A 25,760-nucleotide genomic window follows, 5' to 3' on the forward strand; every position below is an offset into this window, starting at 1 on the left:
AGGCAAGGACTTACCTCCTCCAAATTCAGACAGTTGGACCACTGGACAGTCTGGGTGACTTGGGTCCACCACCTGTGTTCCAGGGGCCACGCTCGTCAGGATCAGAGGGGACCCAGAATACCAGTGAAGCTGAAATTTGGTACCTGCTGAAGCAGGGGGAAGATTCCGTTGACCCACTGGAGATTTCTTCGTGGCTTCCAGTGCAGGGTGAAGGCAGGCAGACCCCAGAGCATGCACCACCAGGAAACAGTCGAGAAAGCCATCAGGAGTAGGCGCTACAATGTCGCTGGTAGTCTTCAGGATACTTTGTTGCAGTTTTGCAGGCGTCCTGGAGCAGTCAGTGGTCGATCCTTGGCAGAAGTCAAAGAGAGAAGTGCAGAGAAACCCTGATGAATTCTTGCAAGTCGTAATCTGAGGAAAAGCCCACTGGAGAGACCCTAAATAGCTCTCAGAGGAGGATTGGCCACCTAGTCAGGTATGCACCTATCAGGAGAGGCCTCTGACGTCACCTGCTGGCACTGACCACTCAGAGGCCTCCAGAGTGCCCCCACACCTCTGGAAACAAGATGGCAGAGGTCTGAGACACACTGGAGGAGCTCTGGGCACCACCCCTGGGGTGGTGATGGACAGGGGAGTAGTCACTCCCCTTTCCTTTGTCCAGTTTCGCACCAGAGCAGGGACTGGGGGTTCCCTAAACTGGTGTAGACTGGCTTCTACAAGGAGGGCACCATCTGTGCCCTTCAAAGCATTTCCAGAGGCTGGGAGAGGCTTCCCCTCCCCAGCCTTTAACACCTATTTACAAAGAGAGAGGGTGTAACACCCTGCTCTCAGAGGAAATGCTTTGTTCTGCCTTCCTGGGACTAGGCTTTCAGAGGGTTCAATCACTCCAAGGTCTAACATTTTCTGTACCTCTTGTTTGATACCGTCCCTGACATGGTCAGGCTGTCTATAAAGTTTACTTTTGACAGGGAAACTGTTTCCAGTGTCAATTGTGTGCTCACACCAGGTAGTTGTACCTGGAATTAGTGAGAAGAGGTCAGAGAATTGTCCAAGGAGATTTATGCAGTCGTCCTTCTGCTCAGCAGTAAGGCAATCTGCTAGCACAACTCCCTCCACTAAGCCATCAGCTTCAGTGGTGGAGAAGAGGTCAGGGAGAGGGTCATGCTCTCCTCCTGCCCCTCATCTGTGGCCATGAGCAGGGTTAAGTCAGCCCTATCATAGTAAGGTTTAAGGCGATTGACATGAAGCACCCTAAGGGGGCTTCTGTCAGTGCCCAGGTCCACCAAATAGGTGACCTCATCTTTCTTCTCCACAATGAGATAGGGACCACTCCATTTGTCCTGGAGTGCTCTTGGTGCCACAGGCTCCAATACCCACACCTTTTGTCCTAGTTGGTACTGTGTCAGGACAGCCTTCTGGTCATGCCATTGCTTTTGGAGCTGTTGGCTGACCTGAAGGTTTTTAGTGGCCTTTTTCATGTACTCAGCCATCCTTGATCTGAGGCCAAGCACAAAGTCCACAATGTCTTGTTTGGGAGCTTTTAAAGGTTGTTCCCTACCCTCCTTCACAAGAGCAAGTGTTGTGATCCTGGCAAAATCCTTTATCATGACTTTAGTGTGTTTCTGGGGACACAGTAGTACTTTACTCCTATTTTCCAGGGTCTTGGGGTAGGGTCTCCTGGTCTCCTTTACACCGTTAGGGCCTGATTCTAACTTCGGCGCTGAGGGTATTTTGGGATTTGCCCTGGGCTGGCGGGCGGCCGCCAAAAGGCCGCCCGCCAGCCCAGGGCAAATCAACCTTCCCACGAGGACGCCGGCTCAGAATTGAGCCGGCGTAGTGGGAAGGTGCGACGGGTGCAGTGGCACCCGTCGCATATTTCAGTGTCTGCATAGCAGATATACTTTGTGGGGCACCCCCTACCGCCATCCTGTTCATGGCGGGAGACCCGCCAGGAACAGGATGGCGGTAGGGGGTGTCAGAATCCCCATGGCTGCGGAGCGCGCTCCGCAGCCATGGAGGATTCTGTAGGGCAGCGGAAAACCGGCGGGAGACCGCCGGTTTTCCTTGTCTGACCGCGGCCGAACCGCCGCGGTCAGAATGCCCTGCGGGGCACCGCCGGTCTGTCGGCGGTGCTCCCGCCGACCCTGGCCCCGGCGGTCTGAGACCGCCGGGGTCCGAATTACCCCCTTAGTGTTTTCTTACACTCCCAGCGACCCTCTACACACTACTCTAGCATAGGGGTCCATTTGTGGTTTGCATTTCACTTTCTTAGTATATGGTTTGTGTTGCCCCTAGGCCAATAGCATCCTATTGTGTTCTACAGTGCTTGCACTACTTTCTGACTGTTTTACTTACCTGATTTGGTTAGTTGTGTATATTTTGTGTATGTTACTTACCTCCTAAGGGAGTATATCCTCTGAGATATTTGTGGCACATTGTCAGTAAAATAAAGTACCTTTATTTTTAGTAACTATGGGCCAGATGTATGAAGAAAGCCCTCTGCGAATCGCAAATAGCGATTTTTAAGAAATCGCTATTTCAGAGTCGCAATATGCTATGTAACATATTTGCGATTCGGAAATAGCGATTTCTTAAAAATTGCTATTTGTGGTTTGCGAGGCCCAAATACCGAATCGCAAAAAATTTGCGATTCGGTAATTGAAAATCGCAAAGTGCGAGAACGCACACCTGGCAGCGCCTGATGACATCACAAACAGGAAGTGAGTCATCCCAGGCAGTTTGCAGGTGCTACACCCAAAGGAGCACTGAGAGAGACACAGCCCAGCCACAGGGAGCAAGTCTGTGAACAAGGAAGGACTGAACATCACCATGGACACCTCTGCACAGGGAAAGGAGAAGGGAGCGAGGAAAAGAAAACTGAAGTTCAGTGAGCAGGAACTTGAGGTTCTCACTGAGCAGGTGGTGAGGATCCATGACCGTCTGTTTGGAAAGAGCTCACTCCAGGTCCCTGAGTGTGAAAAGCGCAGACTCTGGGCGGACATTCAAACAAAAATCTGCACTGTGGGAGTTGCGCAGCGCTCAGTGGAGGAGATAAAAAAGAGGTCGTACGACCTGTGTTCCCGTGCCAAGGAGAGGGTGGCAAGATGACTACCGGAGGCAAGGATCACAGGAGGCGGACCATCCACTGAGACACCCTCCACCCCGATGGATGACCTGGTGGAGTCAACACTCCTCCCAGAAGCTGTCAGTGGGGTCACTGACATCGACACATCCGGCACACCAAGGACCAGTAAAGTTAAGTGCAATATTGAAATGTAACCCTATATGTGTATGTACAAATGCTCCTTAGGAATTAGCAAGTAGTGCAAAGCATTGTGAGAAGTAGTCCATTCCACATCTTAGAAGCGGCACAACAATGCCTTATGGGAGTGGTGGTCCACAACCCAGAGCTGAAAGTAGCACATAGAATGTAATTAGTAAGAGTGACACCCAGAAGAACACAACACCCACTACATAGTGATATGATGTAACAGTACATTTATTACTATTGTGTAACCTTTGGTGATACATACATAACTGAGATGCTGCACATTGTCGTTGCAGGTGGCCCAGGCCCAGCAACATCTGCAAGTGCCGTTGTGGGGATGCCGAAACCCACCCTGCATCAGACTCAAACACCAGTGAGTCACTGAATATTGCGCCTATCAGATGCAGGGCTAGGGCTGTACCGCTACCCGAATTGAGCCAGGACTCAAACGACATGCGGGATGACGGCCACACACCTTCCACAGACGGCAGATCCACTGTTATGCAGGAGTCCCAGCCACAACGAAAATCAACACCCCGCAGGAGGCATCAGTATGCAGGCGCACAGCACATGGAAGCAGGAGAGGGCCCATGAGTCTTCAGTGGCCTGGAATCCGCTATGCTGAAACAGCAGCGCCTGCAAAACAGGAAAATGTCAGCAATACAAAGGCAGATGCAGGAACACAATGCCAACATGGGGGGGGGGCTACATCGGCAGTTGGAGTGCCTTAATTACAACATCACAAAACTGCATGAGGGACAGATCACAGCTTCTGAGAACACCAGGGAGCTGACAATTGCAGTGAGGGAACTGTGCACAGAGCTGTGGCACGACAGATTCAGCCACCGCAGGCAGGAGAGGCGTTTTATGGCCATGTTTGTGGATTCTGTCGCTCAGTCAATCGCCTCGCTACTTCAACAGCCCTCATATTGCGGCGTGCTGTGGACGCACAGGTGGAGGCAGCGCACAGCAGTAGGGATGTGGCACAGGGACTGGTTCAGATCACTAATGTGCTGGATAATATGCTGGCTAACCGGTCTGCTACACCCAATGAACTGGGACTAGGGGAGGCTGAGGACACATCTAGCCTCAGCAGCGTAGCAGTGCCCACCACATAGGATTGCACATGTGGCCACTATTCTACATTTCATCTTCGGGCTGTACTGTTGTGCCCCTCCACTTTTGTGGATGCACCGGAAGTGACTCTTCAGCAGCTCAAAGGTGCGCTCCACCACATTGTGGGTTGCCCTGTGTGCTGCATTGTATCTCCGTTCTGCTGGTGTTGTAGGATTGAGGTAGGGCGTCATCATGTAGGTGCGCACTGTGTAGGCACTGTCTCCTGGAAGGAACAGAGAGTATAATGAGTAAGTGAGCCATCTGTCGTCACAGCGCCATCGATGCACCAGTGTACAGAGGGACAATACCTAGAAGATATCCTTTACCAAACTCCTCAGCTAGCAGTCTTGTGTGAATGCCACTGTGGCGAAAGATGTATGAATCATGTGTGCTTCCTGGGTACCTGGCCACGAGATAAGTTATGATGTAGGAGACATTGCATATCACCTGTATATTCATTGAATGCTGGTGTTTACGGTTGCGGTACACATACTCTGTGGCCGATGGTGGACAGATTGCAATATGTGTCCCATCTATGGCACCTAGGACATGGGGGAACTGTGCTATCTGGTAGAAATCTATTTTTGTTTGCTGTATTTCCTGTGGGGTGTGGGGGAATCTGATGTACTGGTGTATCCTACTCAGCATGGCGTTGATAAATGCATTGAAAAATCTAGAGAGGGCACTCTGTGATACTCCTCCAGCTGTTGCTATGACCCCTTGATAGCTCCCTGAGGCAAGTAGGTGGATGGAGCATAATACCTGCACATGGGTGGGTATGCTATGAGTCCTATGTGTTGTGTGCTGCAGTATGGGTTGTAGCTCAGCTATCAGGTCCAGTATCATTGCTGAGCTCAACCTGTACTTCTCATATATCTCCTCCTCTGTCTGGTCAAAAAGGGTAATGCGCACTGTGAAAATGCGCTCCTGTCTCCTCCTCCCTCACCTCAAACCTGCCAAGATCCTCATTCTCCTCGCCATGACGTAGAGTGCAGCCATTGTGGAAAAGAGTCTGAGGCATTCTGGACCTCTTTATATAGGTTGCACCTGGTTACCACCTGGTTTCACTTAGTGGTATTTTGCATGTGCAAAAGGCCATTCTGTGAAAAATTGCAATTTGCGATTTTTTGATGCATCAAATTGCGACTTGGTTTTGCGTGTCGCATTTTGCGTCTCGCAATTTCTGACTTGAAATACCGAATCTCTAATTGCGATTCGGTATTTCATGTCGCAAATTGCGTGATGCAAATTGCGAAACGCAAAACCAAGTCGCAACGCAAAAAATCGCAATTTTTGCGATTCCTTATTTTTTTTCTGCAAATGCCTTTCATGCATCGCAGACCACGTTTTTGCATTTGCAAACGGCCAAATTTAATTATTTGCACCGTTTGCGAATGCAAATTTGTTTGATACATCTGGCCCTATGAGTATTGACTTTCTTATGATATAGTACCTATGTGATATAAGTGGTATTGCATGAGCTTTGCATGTCTCCTAGTTCAGCCTTGGCTGCTCGGCTATAGCTACCTCTATTAGCCTAAGCTGCTAGAACACTACTACACTATGCTAATAAGGGATAACTGGACCTGGCATAAGGTGTAAGTACAATTGGTACCCACTACAAGCCAGGCCAGCCTCCTACAGCAGGTGAGACCGTCTTCTAGCAGAATTTGGTGCAATAATCTTGGCGAAAACCCTCTCCTGACAAGTTACCAAATGGAATTCCTTAAATACTAAATCTTATCAGAGACTGAAATTCCTAACATAAGTGGACGTCAATTCAGAATAAGCTATTTTGGCTATGTCTGTATTTGTTCTTATTCCACCTTAACATAATGAAAAGCAGACACTAGACCCAGACTGATGTTGCATCTGGCATTACATTTATGTCAATAGTCGAACTACCCGGCACTTCTACAGTTCTTAGAAAGATAAGGTCAGATGACACCTGTGTCACATGGCAGACATGACAATGCTTCTGCATAAACTGAGAAGGATGATGACATCCATTTTCTAAAATGGCGATGCCCATTGTCTAAAATGGTGATGGGGCCCACTTAAAATGGAGTTCAATGAGTCAGACCTTAGGGACTTTTCATCAGTTGGATGGTTTAGTTTCTAGTCCAACTCTGTGTATCTTCACTGAGCTGTTTGTTACACTGGCACATATTACTTCATCACACAGATTCTTGTGGCTAGAAGAAGCATTACTAAACACTTTAGTTATCTCGCTGCTTGGTGGTTGCAGTAGTTATTTATTGTATGCACCATTAAAAAGTAGAAAAATGTGGAGAGGTTCCATGTCATCAACACCGGGATACTTAAGATATGTTTGACAATTTAAAGGCTGACAGATCTATCGCAAATACTTTGCCATGTTGTGGCAAACTGCTGTATAAATTTCATGGATATCATTCACAATGTACCTATTTCAGCGGCCCTTTGCTAAGAAGAAACTATCTGTTGTACACCAAGGGATGGACAAATCGCTAAAACAGTGTGCTGACTGGATTCATACCCTCATATGTTAAACATGTATTAAGACACTACATGGACAGCTGGAAAAGTCTATGCATTCAGTACCGCCTAAGCAGGTTCTTCACTTAGAATCTGTAAAAATTATCTCTCACTATACATCAGGCAACCAGTCAGATAGATGGAAAAAACGTGTCTTCGAGTAGTAAGCGCCTCTCGGTGGACCTAGGCAATCAATACCTTAGGCTGTTCTTGGCTTGTGATCGGTGGGCGCTAGGACCCAGGGGTTCCTCGTCCCAGCCCTGCTCTAGCGCTGCGCATCTGCTCTCGCCCTTGCTCGGCTGTGCCATCCTGGCTCAATGGTGAGAGTGCCCACCGCCTCCTGACGGAGCAGACCCTGCACGCCGGCTCACCCCGTCTTCCCCATGGCCTCCCCCAGGACCGTGACCATCGTGGCCCTGTCCGTGGCTCTCGGGCTCTTCTTTGTCTTCATGGGGACCATAAAGTTGACCCCGCGGCTCAGCAAGGATGCGTACGGTGAGATGGTGAGTGCGGCGGCGGTGGCGGCTGGGGGCTATAGTGCCTTTTGTCTCCTCCTTAGCGGCTCGATGCTGCCAGGGTGGCTTGGCCCTGCCTGGGAAAGGGCAAAGAAGCCGCGTTTCCAAGCGGTTCAGATGCTGCTTGGACCCGTGGTTATTTTGAAAGACACATGGGAAACAGATGTGAAAGAATGGAATCGGTGTTACGACCCCAGAAGCTTGATGATTGCATGACTAGGCGCTTTATTAAAGAGCCGTTATTTTCTCCGGTTATTCAGTGGAACCCGTGGCAGCCTCGCCGATCAGCATCCGAAAGCAAGCCCCGTATTGTATGAGGGTGGGTGGAGGTTCCGTGGGGGGAGGGTCGGGGGGGTCATATGTTGACCCCCCACCAAGTGGCATGGCCTTCGACTGCGCCCTGTATCCTCCAGAAGGATGTCCCAGCCGGAAGCCTTTTTAGTGGCGGTGCTTCAGCCGGCAGGTTTACAGGGCCGTGGAAGCTTCGGGAAATGGCTTCTGGGTATCGATACAGGGAAGACAGCAGCGTGCAATTTGGAATTGCTTTTCTATCCCACGCGTACATACGTGACAACTTTTGGTAATAACCTCGAGGTGACCGAACAAGAAATATTGTGATAATTACAGTTTTAAATTGGTTTTGAGCAATGTATAAAATGTTGAGAAATGCCACCACATGGTGCTAAAATTGAAGCTCGCTCGTAGACAGATGTGGCATTAATGCCAGTTGACTGGCCATCTTTGGAAACAATAGAGCTAGTTTCGAGCGCTTCTCCATAGCCTTTCCTGCCCAACATCTGCTCGTAACGCACGTATGTGCGCCCCTCCCCCCCGCCTATAACGCTTTGCATACATTTTAAGGCCAGTGCTCAACATATTCCATTAATAATGAATCGAGGAAGTAGAGATTGACATAATTCTACAGGAAGCGGAAAGAACAATGGAATGGGAATTGCACATTAGCCGAAGTTGGGTCTTGAACCAATCACTTAGTGTTCCTTTTAAACAACAGACAGAGGTAATGCCAATTTTATGAGGCAGTTCTTAAAATGCAGGATGCTAAAACGAGTGTATTGACGCTGTAAAATGCTGCTCTTTCAAGTAGGATGCTACGATAACAAATACGTTTATACAGTATGCGGCTTATAATGTGTGAGTGACTCCATTTTTAGTCCTACAAATGAGCTAGTTGGACACTTTATCGAAAGCACACCAGATAGGAGGCACGCTGTAAACACAGTTCCAGTGAGAATATTAGTGTTTAGGACGTTGTAGGGGGCCGCTGAGAAGTGTCCCCCATGTTGAACTGCAGGGTCTTATGTTCTCCCTATGGTAGATCGGACATCTGTATCAAAACTGTGAAACTACTAAATTACACTGCATAATCCCGAGTTAACCATTTTAAACTGAAGGTTAGGACACTAAAATGTAAATATCATGTTCCAAACATTTAGGCTTGCATGTTTTCACCGTTTTGCAAGGAAAGATAAGGAAGCTGAAGAGCATCGATGGTGATGAAGTGATTTACCAAGGAATGCACATTTCGTCAAGCGGGAAACTGTGATTAAAGGGGAAGCCTCTATCTTCCACAGACAGGTTAGCATGTCCCAGATTACCCCTACGCTCCTCTTCCTCGTCACAGTCATTACTCGTGAGTTGAGCCCACCTCACGAACGGAAGAAACTTGTAAGCATGCTAGAATACAAAGTCCCATCCACCGGCTGGGCTACATAATGCTCTAGCATTCCCCCATTTAATTCTTGTGTTTTTTACCTGCTGCCTCGGAATGACACGAGGACTTGGGAGCTGTGGACATCCTTACCTGGCTTGGGCCTCCATCTTGTGGCTCGTTGACCTCCTGTGCTGGTCACGGGGGTGGGAGGGTTAGAGCCATGCTACGTGGAAGATAGGACCTGATCTCTGCCTAGTAAGAGCACAGAACATTTTACATGGTGCAATAAGCCTCTGGGTATTCTCCTGTGAAGGCAATATGCGCTTGTAGATCACTTTCGTGGGATATGCTACCCTTTGCCCCGCATCCCTTTTCAAAGGAAACAGGCCAAACGGGCTATTGGGCCCCAACTGTGGTGATTGTGGTTATTTGCCTCGTTCTTCTGCCTTCGTACGACTTTGCAAACTTGTCCAACTCTTCTGTACTTGTCTGTCAGGATAGCAGGACGAGGCAGTCAGAGGCTTCTCAAAGACGTAGTGTGAAGGGGGCCAAAAACTCAGAAATCACACAACAGCCACAGTAATTCATTCTCCAGGTCAGTGCGTATCTTTAGGAACAGGGAAGTAGTTAAAGGTCATGGGAAAACGAAATACTACAGACGATAATGGGGTAACTCCAGGGTTTAGTATTCCTGACTACAGGTGATTAGATGCCCCTCTAACTATAGTGTCCTTTTCCTAGTCCTCTGAGGTTGTCCAGATCTGGAATATCTCCAAGGAAAGACAGGGTCTAGACAGGAATATCACAGCTGAAAGTTCACTAAGCAGTCACCATGCCTTGTCAACCGGTTGGTCAGTTTATGTGAACTTGAAATAAAACGAGTATTACTACCAAGCAGTCCAATATACAGCCGCTACCTGTTTGCAGTGGGACGCGGCTGTAGCAGTTCTGGTCGGCGTGCTTGTCTATTTCACTAAAGCTACATCCTTGGACGCGGTGCAGGAGCGCAGAAGGCAGCTTCATTTCTCACTCACGCCACTTGGGTACACAGTGCAGCTGGCCTGGTAGTCACACGCTTTGTCTTGGACAGTTGCACCATCTGGGCCGAAAATGTAGGATCCTTGCCCCAGTGATGACCTCAGTTTCCTTCAGCATGCCACACGGTGTGTACACCACACCATTTACAGCCGTTTACACCATTTACGGCCATAAGATCGAGGTTCTAACTTCATCTTCTGCACATCACACAGTGAGCCTCAGCAGCTGTTGTAGAGACACAACCTTTGCGCTAGGCCATAAGCCTTCCTAACATAGCAACCAGGGGATGACAAAAGGACAGGTTCTGCCTAGAGATGTCCCTACCTTTAAGAACAGGATCTTCTGACTCACCTCTCTCCCCTACCATCTACTGTACACAGTTGGTGGGGAGGGGCATTTACCTTTACTGAATATTATGACATTGAGGGATAATCAACCCTGGAAACCGCATAGTACCTTGTGAAACCTTCAACATTATGAATTACACCAGATTAATTTGTATTATTGCATTCAAAGGCACCTGAAATATGATGCTTTAAGCATGCTCACCACTGCTTTTCTGCTTCTTTGCCTGACGAGTTTAAGGTGGTGCTGCTGAAGTGTGGACATTCATAGCTGTCAAGTGTCCCCATGGGAAATGTCTCACTTTAAGTCAGCCCTGACCTTTTAACAAGTATGACATGGTATTCTGTGACTTTATATTTTACCGTTAACATTGTAACTATTGGCTCAAAAACAACCATTATACCATGTACATGGTGATAGCATTCTTTTAAAAGGTACCTGTTGCTACATCTTGTATTGAATGTTTAAAGCGTGGGTTTTTTGGCAGTTGAGCTGCTATCAATACTGACTTGTTAGAAAAGGGGGTCGGTGTATCAAAGGGATTTACCCATTCTGTGTCTGTAGGTTAATGTGCTAGTACATATTGACCAAGATTCTTATAAGCCAGTCATATCACCGATGACTAAAAGAATTAAACCCTGCCAAACAATAAAATATAAATTTACTAGTCCTAGATTCTTTACAGTATATAAAATAATTAGATCTGGATTAAAGCATGATTCTAAACCCAAGTACACAAAACTAAAGGAAACAAAAGGAAGAAGAAACAATATTTTAATGACATCCCTAAGTAACAGAACTGAAGCAAAATAACGTTAGAGCAGTTTTTCTTGCTGCTCCCTTGTACAACAGTTACTTTGTGTTGGCCACTTCAGGAAGAAATAAAAACGACTCATTCACTCTTACTTTCTTTTCTTTGAATGGCATTTTAGTTTGTGGTTGAGCAGGTGGTTATCAGTGTATATGCATACAGTGTTTGGTTTTATCAGGTATTATAGATTTAAACCTAAAACAGGAAAAGCTATGTATATCTTGCAGGGGATATTCTTGTCCCAACAGACACCCAACAAAAACCCTTCCCAGGTCAGTCTGCTTAGCAGCTTACTCTACCCTTGTAGATGCTTCGTCATAGAAACGGCAACACCGTTGGGAAAGCCGGTATGTGTTGCCTTGCTGGATTCTGACCTCGTATTCTATAGTGAAATCTAGAGCTTGTAATGAGATACTCCATCTCAATAACTTGGCATTCTGAATCTTATTTCCAGGAACCACTTGAATCATTTGCGATCTGTTTGGATCACAAACTTTGTAGCAAACAAGTAAAGCCTAAACGTCCTCAAAGCCAACGCTATTGTAAAGCATTTTTTCTCAATGACAGCTCAGTCCTGTTCTCTATGAATTAGTCAGTTGCTGATATATACGGCTCGGCGCTCCCTTCCCTTGTCATCAAATTGAGTCAGTGCTGCTCAAACTCCTTTGTCGGAAGCATCAGCCTGTACATTGAAGGGGTAACTTAATTCAGATGTCTCCACACTGAAGCCTTGCCTGGTGTTGCTTTCAAGTGCTCAATGGCTTTATGACACTCCCCTGTCCAAATCAATTTCTCAGGCTGCTGCTTAGAAGTCAAGGCTGTTAACGGCTCAAACCTGGACCCAAACATGGCAACAAAATACCTTGTAGTATCTTTTGAGTAGAAGAAAAGCTCTCGCTTGGGTACGTTCCTCTCGAACACAGACTGGATCATAGCACCCAATGGGTGGATCTTACAGAGGACTGCCCCAACTGGCAATGAGTTGCCTTGAAGATCAGGTTTGCTCTGTGTCCACACCAACACTTGTTTGAGGTGCCTCAGATGACCCTATCACAAATAGTTAAAGATATTAGTGCGGACAAGGTAGTTCACACATGCCTCTCCATGCTCTGCTAGAGCATAAATTACTAAGTGCTGAACAGTCGCATTAATAGTCGTAAGCCCAAAACGTACCACCATAAACTGGTAAAAGCTTTTTGGCATTAGGAATGCAGTCTTGTTCTTGCCACTAGGCATCAGTGCGATTTGGCAATTTTCACTGGTCAGATCAGTGGTGCGGAAGAGAAGGGCAGCCTCCAGCTGGAACAGCAGCTTATCAGTTTGGGCCATCGAATGTGCATCTGTCTCTGTCACCTCATTGAAGGTATCGTAATCCACACAAAAGTGCAGGTCAGTGCTTTTCAAGAAGAATTCTGGGAATGCTAGCATATTACAGCGCTCAGCGTGGGTAGGCGGCACTATCCATTCTTACATGCGTCCGCGTTTCTTGTCTCGAGGTGGCATCATCTGTCGAGTGATTTTTGTGACGTAGGAGTAGGACTAAGAGTAATGATTAGCAGCAAATAACAGAGCCATTTCTTAATATCAATCAGTAATCTGTCCAAAAATTCATAAGCAAATGAGAAGAATAATTTCTATTTTGACCTTTGTGTATTTGATGATGGACACAATGATGGAGTTCAAAGGTTGACGGAAGTATCATATGACATGCCCTTTAAATAAAATTTTGCACAACATACTGTATGTGACAACCCCACCAAATCCCAGTTGCATAGAACGTTTTAAATGTTATTATGGCATATAATTGGTTCATACATGTGGTAAATATGCAAAATGAAGCCTGCCCTTGATATGCACTATGAATATGCAAAACTTTATTACCTGGGATGGCCGCTTTAAATGCGCATGTTTCGATTATAGTAAATGCAATGTGCCTTTACACCACATCCATGCTTCAATACATCTCAGGTCATATTATATTATGTTACTGTCACTGTTCAACACTCACGCTGCCATTGGAATGGCATTATATTGCTTTGTAGGCCAGGCAGTGCTCCTCTTTCCCATCAACAGCTCTGGTATGCCATGCAGAGGATGTATAGCTGTGGGTGTGGGTAAGGTGAGACCTATGTTAAATAAAGTCACATGATGTTTGTGATAGTCTGCTGTGTGTTGTAGACCGTGTTACTGTGTAGCTGTGATTACTGTATGCAGGTGTACAGGAAAAGGGAGTTGATGTCAGATTTAGAGGACTAGCAAGTAGGTTTGGCCCAAGTACATGGTTGGCATAATGCTGGAGTGAGGTGTGACCTATTTTGTGATGTGTTTTGTGTCTTAATTGAGAGTTCATTGAGTGCCCGGTACAAAGCAGCTGTGTGCTGTGTTACGAAAAGCACAAGAGTACCGGAGAGTGTTTATTACATAGAATGACTCAAGTAAGCAGCCATTGCTCACATGAATAACTGGATGGAGTGTTTCCCATTTCACAAATATCTTGTGTAATGCATTGGGACTTCCGAAGTGTCACGGATCATGCTATTGTATGCTATGCTGTTACAAGAAATGCAAGTGTAAGTTGCCAGCTTGAGAGGTGAAGAAATTTACTATGGTTAGGGAAACTGAGACATAGCTAAGTCTACTCAAGACAGTCTCTAAACCATAAAAGTCCTATTGTGTTCGATTGCGGAAGGTGGGTTACGGGTATGGCACCATTCATGATTAGGCACCCAGGGTTCGATTTAGAATTTGGCAGGCAGGATACAGAGTTCCCAGGTTGCCAATCCCTGGGTCCACCTGGGTCATTTAGAGACAGTGGGCCTTATTACAACTTTGGAGGACGGTTTTAATCCATCCCAAATGTGACGGATATACCACCTACCGTATTACGAGTTCCAGTAGGATATAATGGACTCGTAATACGGTAGGTGGTATATCCGTCACATTTGGGACGGATTAACACCGTCCTCCAAAGTTGTAATAAGGCCCAGTAGCCCTTAAGTATGTCGTCGACGGAGCCCCAGTTGGCTCCATTGACAGAATACTTCCTCCAACTACCCTACAGAATAGGGTCCATCGGAGGTTACACAGGAAAAAATTGTTAACGCTTCCCTTTATGATAATTTATTACACATCAGGACTCGTTTTAGGCCAATGAATCTTTTGACCCAGTTGAGAGACACCTTAGGACGAGATAGCTGATCAATAGGTCAATCAATACATCAATAATGTCATCAATTTATATCACAACAATGCATTTCACTTTAGTCAAAGTCATTAATCAATTCAAAGACGCTACCATGACCTTTCAGCCATGAATAACCTCACCTTGTTTAGTAAAATGTTATGAATTTTATTCCCTATTAATTACAGTCTATGAGAAGATGCGTAAATCTCAACACCAAGAAACATAATAGCATAGTCACAATATGACAACTTTGGTAAGATTTCATTAAAGCGAGAATCACAAACATCAGAACGTAACACGGCGTGAACATAGATCAAATTTAGCAGAGTGTCAATAACGCGTCAGTTCAACAAAGCATAGTCTCAGTCGTTTGTCTATTTGCGCCAGTTTGGTGAACACCTGTCCTAACCACTGATTAGCATTCGCATGTTGGGCTTCATGCAAAACAATTTAGAACACTAATTTGGAAAACATCTAGCTAAGGTCTCTGTCAAAAGCAAGCAGTTGGTACCTAGAAAGGAAAAGCAAACAGACAAATTACAATCGCATTGTCATAATTACCCTCCAAGGTTTAGGTCAGCGCACAGGTTCAATCTTCGTCTTCAGGACATCAGTCAAATCGCCATCAGTCAGAACTCAGCTCCGGGGCAAAAGGGCACTTCCCTCATATGGAGGTAAAGTGTAACATGGACAATTCTAAGGGCGAGGATTGTTTTAAGTAAACCAACAAGTCACCAAACAGAGTGACAGAGTTTCTGGATAAAATCAATAGCATTCCCTACCTAATTCTAAATGACTCCCAGTGACATGGGTTTTTATCCCTTTTCCATTATACATTCCCCCACAATTCTATTGGTCATTTGCTATACCCCACTATCTTTAACCTACCAGAAAGTATATTAGGTAATCCAATTCTTCACCCCATATTGTTTTACAAGTCTCTGATTGGTTTTTGTAATTGACGTCTTCAGAGGTGGTACGTCCGGTATGATTTCATCCTTTTGTAATTCTTTGCACATCTTTTGGCCAGCAGTTCCATTGTCTTCATCGGTTTGAATTACCTTGTACATTACATTAATCTACATTGTTTCAATTTACTTTAACATTTATTCTGTGAACAAGAGAAAATGATGAGAACGGATGTAACATGGTTACATTCATCTTCCAAGTTTGAAGAAAAAGAACAAGCAGGGTCATGTCCCCCTGTGAGTCAGCACACTGAAAAATAGAAAAATGCATTTAATATGAGAGCCAGGGCAGCTAAACTTCGGCTCATGCTAACTTAAGGCCTATGAGGATTTCAATACAGATTCAATAACGCGAACATTAGTATAAACTCATTTAAACATAATATAAACATTTTGGTCATTATTGTTAGTCTACGTAAACATTGGTGGCCACTCTTCGTGGTCACAATTCAAGTGCATGTCTAAGCAAAATTACTATTATTATAGTTTTCTATGCGGCATCATCACACACTGATTCATAAACATTTCATGTTAATATAGATTATATAAGCTACGCTCTCTCAAATGTATAGTGACCCCCACATCTTGGTGAAAACTGCCAGGGTGTGGGGCCCACTGGGTTCTTGTTTTTCAAAAATATACTCTTTTTTTGGGAGTTTATTTTCGAGAAAGAAAAAAATGAAATGTTTGGTAAATGCCCGTCAGAACTAATGGCGGGCATCCACCAAACGTTGTGACAGAAATTCCTTCCAAAGTACAGAGATGACCACTTGGGAGGCAGTCATCTCTAAATTTGATAAAAAGTAGTCCTTCGGTGTGGTGGAGGTAATAATATCCCCTGCCTCCCTGCTGGACTGTAATTAAATGAGTCACTAAGTTTTGGGTGCAGACAGGAATACGTGTGAAAAGAAAAACCTTCTAGATTGATTGTTTTCTGCTGCAGTGAAAGACAAAAGAAATGCCAGATCTTAAGTGATTTTGATAAAGTGAAGGGGATAATATGCAGCATATATGCATTGATCGAGTTTAGAGAAAGACACTTTAACCGCAAATGAAATGTGGCACTGGCAAAAGATGCGTGACATGAGCAGATGGTGCGTTTTGCTGATAACAGGTTTCGCCTGTAGAAATTCATGACACGGGTCTTGCAAGGTTTTTCTTTTATAGTTAAATATTAAATATGTATATATATATTGTTTTAACATTGAATGATGTGTATTTATAATTCAACTATTCTAAATAATTTAACACAACATTAATTCCCATGCTGTTTTAACTATTTAAAATATTTTATTTCATTTAACATTACTTCAGAAGGGGTTTTATTGTAATTCCCTACCTCCATTATTTTTTTGGGAGGGCGAAGCAGTACTAGTGGTACTTAAAACTCTTCCTTTTTTTAGTACTAACCTACACTCTAATTTTGTGAATAAGCAAAAAGCAATATACTTATTCAAAGTGTATGTTTGTGAATCGGGCCCAAATCTTTTGAATCTGGTTGTTCTTTGAGCCAGAGCACTAACAAAGAAGATTAAAAGTGGTTCACATAGTTATAAAAATCACCTTGGAAATTTTGTGGTACAACTTTGTCTGCCATCTTATTTATGGTTTTAGTAGAATTTATTTGTAACTTATGTTGCAATCCATCCAAACGTCAATATGCAGATTCAAAATCATCCACAACGTGCAACAAAATAGCATGCCGTGCCTTGTTTATACAGAGCACCCTTTTATAAAGCTTTCTGGGGGGAACCATTATGAAGTGCAAATCCTCATCATAGCAGTAAACACTAGCATGAAAGCTTCCAGCATTGATCTTGATGGATACTTCTTCCTGCAGATTAATCATTATGTGAGTATCTTCAGGCACCGGACTATCCAGAAACCTTTTCTCTGACAATAGACCTCCTGTGCCAACGGTGATGACACACATAGCTTTTCGCAGTTTCACCTGCCAGGAAGTGATGACACTCTCCTTTATATGGTGCTGCTTAGCCTTCTGGCTTCAGTTCCTGTTGTTTTCATATTTTACTGATGTGTACGCTGTGCTATTCAGTTTTCACTGACTTCTTTTATGATTTTCACAACACTTATTACACAGAATCGAACAAATATCACCTCCAGAGGAATTGTGTTGATGTTGTCGCAAAGAAATGCCCATGTCCCATCCACATAAAATCTGCATTTGGTGCTTGGACCCTTACCACAAACCCTCAATGTAGACTACTATTCCTCCTAGCACCCGAATGTAGCAAGGGTTAGGACGTTTAGATGGTCTTGGCTTGAGCCTGTAAAGAGACCCTCAAAAGGTCCCTCACCCTTTCTTCAGGTAATTCTCTTGACAGTGAGCGATCTTGCAATGTTTTCTAGTCAAACAACACAAAAAATAGCATAGCAAAGACCAATCCTCTGTTTCTTTTTTGAAGAAAGAGTCCTGCTGGCGAAACTGTTTTGGGAATTTGGCAGCGCCTTTCTTGACGCTGTCTTCTTCCTCTTCCTCAGGTTGAGGCTCTTGGGCTGACCACGTTGGACTTTTTCAGGGCTGCCCTGTCCTCTGCAATGTCTGGACTCCACGAGTGGGCCAGATCCTTCAGGGCCAGGGATTCCAGCAGCTCTGTTCCCAAGTGAAGTCTCTAAAAATTTCAAGTCTGCCCTAATGGAGATGCCATTTCATGGTGAGAAACACATAAAGCAACTACCTCTTGCAATAGCACACTGCCTAGGAATGGGTTCCCTAATTAAACAATTCCACCAGCAGCACCATCCCTTTTATGACTTCGAGAGGCTAACTTTTGCTGCTACCTTCCCATCAGGGCCAGTACCTATAGCAGTTCTTCTGCTCTTAAATGGGAAATGTGGATCTAAAGGACTCCTGTGCAGCAGCTCCAGTGTTCCCTCTCAACAGTTTCTGCAACTTTAAAGCTTTTTTGATTTGCCACCAGCTTCAGGCTGGAGGGCGGGGGGAGGGCAGGGTTTCCATTTTCTGAACCAAAAGGGGTCCATCACCACGGATTGGTGGTGCTCCAGCTGGTCTGCAGGGTTTACGTTCTCTGTTTTGTTCTCTATCCTATAGAAAATCCGGCATCTGTCAGGAAGTCTGCACACCAGTCCACACCTTGGTGAAGAATTAGTGCCTTAGGAGAGAAGCACAGGATTTTCTTCCTTTTAATTTTTGATCCCCAAGAAAGATGGGCCTCAGGCTCATTCTGGACTTGAAGCTTTTGTCCGTCAGGATAAACTTAAGATGCTGTACCAGATTCAGGCTCACCTGATCATGAACATGCGAGGTTGTATAGTCTTTGCAGGCTCTCCAGGATGCCTATTTCCCTCTGCTGATCCTCCCAGCTCACATGTGTAAACTCCACGTCACAGTGAGGGCTCAACACTGCCGGTTCACGGTACTGTCTTTTGGTCTTATGACTGCACATATGACCACCATGGGGTCTTGTTGTGGTGGCAGCTTCCCTCAGAAGGCCCGGAGTCCATTTATTTTTTGTTCTTGGCTAATTGTCTCGTGAAGGCAGGTGTCAGTATCCAAAACTTTCTTTTTGAGTGGCACAGTGCTCAGAAATGTCCCACCTCCTGACATCACCAGTTGCGCTCTGATCTTATGCATAAGACCATTGTTGCAGGTGAGAGAAAGGAGTTTTTTAAATGAAGGAACAGCTGAGAGAGAGACGACAACAACCACAACAAATTACAAGATTACTTAGTGGTCTAAGTTGAGGGACTACTAAAGATCAGTCAATGGCTAGGTTGCTTAGGGTTGATTATACCACCTTTTGTATCCTGGATTCTTTTATAATTTGTTCTTTCAAATAGTTAACAGCTCATACCTCTTCTTAGAATAACATATCATTCAATAAGGGGAAACTCGAAGTTCCTTCTTAACTGTTTCTTTTTCTAGCACTTGTACACTCATTGACTATGATTAACAAGATGTCGTTTTTCACAATAGTGAGTGCCTGGAAAAGTCTTTTACATAAGCGTTTGTTAGCCGCACTGGCTTCGAGATTTATGTTGTGTGTAAAAAATACCAAGTTCCACACACTTGTGTCAGTTTCCTCCACTCTGAGTTATTAGTGGGGGGTTGACACAACTTAATTCTGTAAACTTTAATGTCTTTACCAGAATTCAGGCCTATATTTAGCTAAGCAGTGTGTCCAAAAAGAGAATATCCCTCGAAAGAAGAATATTTACTTAAAATGTGTGCAGTAGCACTCCTACCAGATTTGTTACAGAAAGCGCTTATGTTCTGCAGACCGTGGAAATGTACCAGGCTCGCCTCAATTCTTTGAAACTGGATTGTCTGACCAGTGCAATGACAAGACTCCTCTTGCACTGACTGGTAATGCTGTACTGAACGTGTTTCCTCAGGTGTGATAGCTCTTTATAGCGTGAGTCATCTGAATCCTGTGTTCCAGACTTAAGCATTCATTACACAAGGATAGGGGTTAACTGCTTGTAGAAGTCAAAATATTTTTTGAAGTTTGCTGAAGCAGAATTTGAAGTGTAGTGAAGTGGAAAGCCCCCATTGTGTTGGTTTCCCGAATGACTTGTCTCAAAGGACTTCACAGAAGGCCCCCCCTCCCTGCTGACTTCAAGTTATCTGAGGGGCACCATGATTCTCCTTTATTGTTTGAGCTTCGTCATCAATAAATAGAGGCCCATCCTCACTGCAACTCAAAGCCTGGCCTTCATTTGAGCGGTCTGGACATTTTTTCATGAGTGCCTTTCCTCCACCCCAAAGGATCTCGGACAGCCTGGATCTGAAGCCAGTATTTTGGACTTAAACTGCAGCTCTGGTTCTGAAGCTTCTTTTGCATCAATCAATCAATTAAAAATATTTTATAGAGTGCGGTATTCACCCGTAAGGGTCTCAAGGGGCATGGGGGGGAGGGAGGCCGATTTACTGTTCGAAAAGCCATGTCTTGAGCTGTTTTCTGAAGAGCGGGAGGTTCTGAGTCTTGCGGAGGTTAGTGGGGAGGGAATTCCAGGTTTTGGAGGCGAGGTAGGAGAAGGATCTGCCTCCGGTGGTGGCGCGTTGGATGCGGGGGACTGTGGCGAGTGCGAGGTCGGCGGAGTGGAGGGGGCGAGTGGGAGTGTGGAAGTCACTCTTTCGTTGAGGTAGGTTGGTCCAGTGTTGTGGAGGGATTTGTGTGCATGGATGAGGATTTTGAAGGTGATCCTCTTGTCGATCGGAAGCCAGTGAAGGGATCTGAGGTGTGAGGAGATGTGTTCATGGCGTGGGAGGTCCAGGATGAGGCGGGCGGCTGCGTTCTAGATCCTCTGGAGTTTTAGCTTGAGCTTGACTGTGGTGCCAGCTTAGAGGGTGTTTCCGTAGTCTAGCCTGGTGCTGATGAGTGCATGGGTGACGGTCTTTCTGGTCTCTGTGGGAATCCATTTGAAGGTTTTTCGCAGCTTGCGGAGGGTGTTGAAGCAGGAGGAGGTGATGGCGTTGATTTGATGGGTCATGGAGAGGGAAGAGTCCAAGATGATGCCAAGGTTGCGTGCATGAGTTGCGGGCGTTGGTGGAGATCCTAGGGTGGTGGGCCACCAGGAGTCGTCCCATATAGTTTTGTTGGGGCCGAAGATGATTTCGGTTTTGTTGGAGTTTAGCTTGGGGTGGTTTGCTGACATCCATCTGGCGGTGTCAAAGAGTCCGGCGTGGAGGTTGGTTTTGGTGGTGGTAGGGTTTCGGGTGAGGGAGGTGATGTGCTGGGTGTCATCGGCGTAGGATATGATGGTGATTCCGTGTGGCCGGAGGATGTTGGCGAGTGGGGCCATGTAAACGTTGAAAAGGGTGGGGCTGAGTGAGGACCCTTGGGGGACTCCGCAGATGATCTTGGTGGCTGTGGAGTGGAAGGGGGGGAGGCAGACTTTCTGGGTTCTTTCGGTGAGGAAGGAGGCAAGCCAGTCTAGGGCCTTGTGTCGAATTCCTGTGTTGTGGAGGCGTGTGCGGAGTATTTGGTGACAGACAGTATTGAATGCAGCGGAGACGTCCAGGAGGATGAGTGCAATGGTCTCGCCCTTGTCGACTCTGATGTCGTCAGTACATGAGATGAGGGCGTCTCAGTGCTGTGGTTCTTGCGGAATCCAGACTGGGAGGTGCCGAGTGCGTTGCTTTCCTCTAGGAAGTGAGACAGGCGGGTGTTCAGTAGTTTTTCAGCGACCTTGGCGGGGAAGGGGAGAAGTGAAATTGGGCGGTAGTTGGTGAGGTCATCAGGGTCTGCTTTGGGCTTTTTCAGGAGAGCGGTGACTTCTGCGTGCTTTCATGAGTCTGGAAAGGTGGCGTAGTCGAAAGAGCTGTTGATTACGGCACAAAGCTTGGGGGCGATGGTTGGGCTGGCTTTGTTGAAAATGCGGTGGGGGCAGTGGTCCGAGGGGGAGCCTGAGTGGATGGAATTCATAGTTTTTTCGTTTTCTTTGTTGTTGGTAGGGGCCCAGGTGAGTAGTAGGTTGAGGGGGGTGAATCGTTGCTGATTGTGTCGGTGGTGTAGGTGGCGAGTGCCTGTGGTGTAAAGCTGTTGTGTATGTCTAAGATTTTGAGGTGGAAGTGGTTGGAGAGGGAGTCGCAGAGGCGTTGTGTGGGAGTGGGGTCGATGTTGCTGGCTTTGGGTTTGGAGTATCCTTGATGATGGTAAAGAGTTCCTTGCTGTTGTGTGAGTTACTGTCTATGCGTTCCTTGTAGTATGCCTTTTTGGTAGTGCGTTTGAGTTGGTGATGTTTGTATACTGTGGTTTTGAGGGTGGAGAAGGTGGTTGAGGGTTCCTGTCGCCAAGCTTTCTCTGTTTTGCAGCATTCACGCTTGGAGTTCAGTGGTGAACCAGGGGCCGTTCTTGATGTTGCGGGTGGTGATGTTTCTTCTGAGAGGGGCGAGTGAGTCTGCGCAGTTTGTGATACATTGTGTGAGGTTATGGGCAGCAATGTTGGGGTCGTTGGTGTTGGGGGGGGCTTCTGAGCGAGCTGGGCGTTCAAGAGTTCCGTGGGGATCTTGTCCCACATGCAGTAGGGTGTGGTGTGTTGGTGGTGGTGTGTGGGGGGTTTGGAGAAGGAGAAATGTATGCAGTGGTGGTCAGTCCAGTGGAGTTCGGTGGTGTGAGTGCAGGTTATGTGGTTGCTCGAGGTGAAGATTGTGTCTAGTATTTGTCCTGCTGAGTGGGTGAGTGATGTGACCAGTTGTTTGAGTCCTAGGTTTGTGAGGTTGTCTAGAAGAGATGTGGAGTTATGGTTGTGGGGGTTCTCCAGGTGGAAGTTAAAGTCACCGAGGAGGATGTAGTCTGTGGAAGTGAGGGCGTGAGGACTGATGGTGTCAGCGATGGCGTCACAGAATGGGCGGGTGAGGACATGGCGGTCTGTAGATGAGGGTTCCTGTGAGGGTGGTTGTTTATGTGAATTAGAAAGTGCATGTGTTCTGCGCTGTCTAGGGTGTCGTGTGTGTTGGTGGTGACCTTAATGGTGTTTCTGTGAATAATGGCGATGCCCCCTCTTGGTTTGTTTAAACGGTCTCTAGAGTGGATTTTGTAGCCATCTGGGGTGGCTGTGGCTATGTCGGTCTCAGATGAGGGATTCATCCAAGTTTCCGTGAGGAAGGCAATGTCTGGTGAGTGTGATGTGATAAAGTCCCAGAGTTCGAAGGCATGCTTGTGTACGGAGCGGGTGTTTAGGAGTATGCAGTTTAGGTGGTTGCGGGGGCTGTTGTTGTTGTGGTGTGGGGGTGTTAGTGGTGTTGTGGGGTATGTTGATGTTGCTTTGGATTGTGGTGTTGTGGAGTGTGTTGGGGTTGTGGGGCTTGTTGGTGTTGGAGTAGGGTCTGTTGGGGGGGGTGAGGACTGTGTGGGTGTTTCTGGTGTTTGTGGAGGAGCAGGAGAACTGGCAAGCATAGCAGGTGAAAGGTCCCTGCGTGTGTTTGGGGTTGGCTTGGGTGCAGGCGGGGGTAGTCCTGGGTTGAGGGAGTGGAGTGTGGTACTTGAGTAGTGTAGTCTGGGGGGGTCTGGATTGGGGGGAACAGGGCGAATGGCGCTGGGCGCGGTCCAGGCACGGACGGGCGCAGACGGGCTTTCCTCTGGCGCAGCGACCGCCATTAAGAGGGTGGGGTGGGAGGGTGGCGCAGCTGGGAGGCGGGAGGAAGGGCCAATGGGTGTTCGAGGGGGACGGGGCCGCAGGGGACGCAGCAGCAGGGAGAAAGCGACCGGTCGGAGCCGGTGGAAAAAACGGGCAGTGAGAGCGGCAGAAAAAGAAGTACAGGGGGGGCACGGGCCGAAACGCGCAGCGCAGAGAATCAGAAGGGTCAGGGGAATAGATGGCTATGAAAAAAACGGCAGTAGAAACGGCATATACAAAATACAAAAACACAAAAGGATTACTTATTCGACAAACGGAGATGCCTACCACTAGGCACCAGGGATGAGGCGCAGGTGGGTGCCTGCCAGTGGAGGAGGGCCTCGAACTGCTGTCCAGGCGGCAGACGGCAGGCTAGGGGGCACGGGGCAGGCTGGTGGAGCCAAGTGGACTCCTGGACAGAACCCGGTCAGGATATGATAGCTTTGTGCATTTTTCACATACCTGGTGATGAAAAGGTCCATTTGGTGGTGCCGCACACAGCAGTAGTTTTCAGCATCAGAGAAGCCTCTGCTTGTGTAGAGATGTTGCTTTCAGGCTTTTATTTGTGGATACGCCTCTCCAGCCTCACAGTGGGTTCTGCCTTTCTGTCTTATACAGTCGCTGACTACTTTTTGTTGTGTGCGCCTCCAAACTGAGCTCGGACTCTTACCTGAGGGCGATGACAGTGTGACGCCTTTAGTCACCAACAGAACAATGAATACACATTAGTTTGTTGAAGCTGAGGGCTCTCTGCGTAGCACTGAGGAAATTATTTCCATTCCCTTGCAGGTGATGTGCCAGTTCTTTTGGACAACACTACAGGCATACGCTACCTCCAAAGGGGTGGTGGGAGGGGGAGACATTAGTTTCCCTGACCATATGTGGGATTTCTTGGGTTTTTGGCAGTCAGCTCTAAAACGGGGAATTTTCCAGTGACAACTTATTTGGTAGGCACAGTTATTTGGTAGGCAGCCTTGAGTCGCCTGTCTGTGGAAGATCATAAAACAGTGCTTCATCCCAGTGTGAGCTCTCAGGTTGGGGCTTCCCTACACTAATTTTTTTGTGCCAGCTCTAATCAGGAAATTCCCTCTGCTCTGCACCCTACACTTCCCACCATGAGGGTCTCTTCGGGCATCTATCACTTCAGCTGGTCAAAGGCCCTGCTTGATGAGGTTCCACCAATTCTACTAATCTAAAAAAAGGATAGCTCACAGCTTATTCTCATCATCCCTGGCTGAGTGAGAGGGTTTGGTGTACCAATCTTTTGGAACCCAGTATATGACATCTTCTTCACCTTGTGAATAAAGCAGATCTGCTTTAACAGTACGATGGCTAGGTCCTCTGTTCCAACGCTTGGACACTTCATCGGCACATGTGGAGATTCAGTGATCCCAGTTAGAGATATTTGAGCTACTGTTAGAGGTAACAGATGTCAACTTGGCTCCCCGAAAACTACCTACCAAGTCTCTTTAAACTGGAGCCTGGAACAAGCCCTGGTGCCTGGACCCTTTTGCACGTTGTCTCTCTTTGACGGTTTGTAGTTTATTTCCTATGCTCAACAGGGTTTGGCAATTTCTAACATGAAGATATACTTGGCTGCACCTTTTATTTATTTTTTCTCCCTGACCATCAATCCTTTTCCAACTTGACCCTTGTGTCTCATTTCTTGAAAGGTATGATTTCTATGTTCCTGCCCACAGCTCTTGCTGTTTTGCAGTGGCACATGAACCTGGTTCATACCTTCCTCAGGACACTGTTTGCAATGATGTACAATTGTCTACGTTGTCTTCTGTCCCTCAAGACTGCCTTTTCTTATGGTGATTACTTTGGATCAGAGAGTTGCGGGCCCTGTAGACCAGCTGCTACTTTTACCCAGACAAACTAGCCCTGTGCAAGTGCCCCTCTCCACATGGGCACGTGTATCCCTTTTCCATCTACCTTTCTGCGTCCTCATCCTTGCAGTGAGGAGGAACATTTGGAAAGGCTGGAGCCTGGGAAGGTGTCTCCTATTATTTTGAATATGGATGACCTGCCTTGTGTTGGTTTCACTGCACCTGAGTAAGCAGTGACCAAGCATACTATTTCGTTTTGGATCACTCTTTGCATTACCCTTGGTCAGGAAAGTTGACCTTCATGCACACTTACTGCAAGCCATGGCAGGTTCTGCTGCCCTGATTAGGTGCTTCCTTGTGGCTGATATAAGATGTGACTTCAGGTGTAACC

General features: G+C 46.5%; 1 protein-coding gene and 1 long non-coding RNA gene across 2 annotated transcripts in view; one reads left to right on the plus strand and one right to left on the minus strand.

The window, feature by feature from the left end:
• Window positions 1-3,481: 3,481 nt before the first annotated feature.
• LOC138265540 (uncharacterized) lies at window positions 3,482-7,219 on the minus strand. Its single transcript, XR_011199374.1, has 2 exons — window positions 7,100-7,219; window positions 3,482-3,904 (listed from the first exon to the last, which is right to left on the minus strand). It is a non-coding gene; the product is annotated as an uncharacterized lncRNA (long non-coding RNA).
• Window positions 7,162-25,760, plus strand: part of TMEM35A (transmembrane protein 35A) — a 74,515-nt gene continuing 55,916 nt past the window's right edge. Inside the window, exon 1 of the mRNA XM_069213341.1 lies at window positions 7,162-7,404. Coding sequence (XP_069069442.1) covers window positions 7,285-7,404 — 120 coding nt within the window. The 5' untranslated portion in view covers window positions 7,162-7,284. The remainder of the gene's footprint in view (window positions 7,405-25,760) is intronic.

Source organism: Pleurodeles waltl, chromosome 2_1, assembly GCF_031143425.1.
Source record: "Pleurodeles waltl isolate 20211129_DDA chromosome 2_1, aPleWal1.hap1.20221129, whole genome shotgun sequence".
Taxonomy (NCBI): Eukaryota; Metazoa; Chordata; class Amphibia; order Caudata; family Salamandridae; genus Pleurodeles; species Pleurodeles waltl.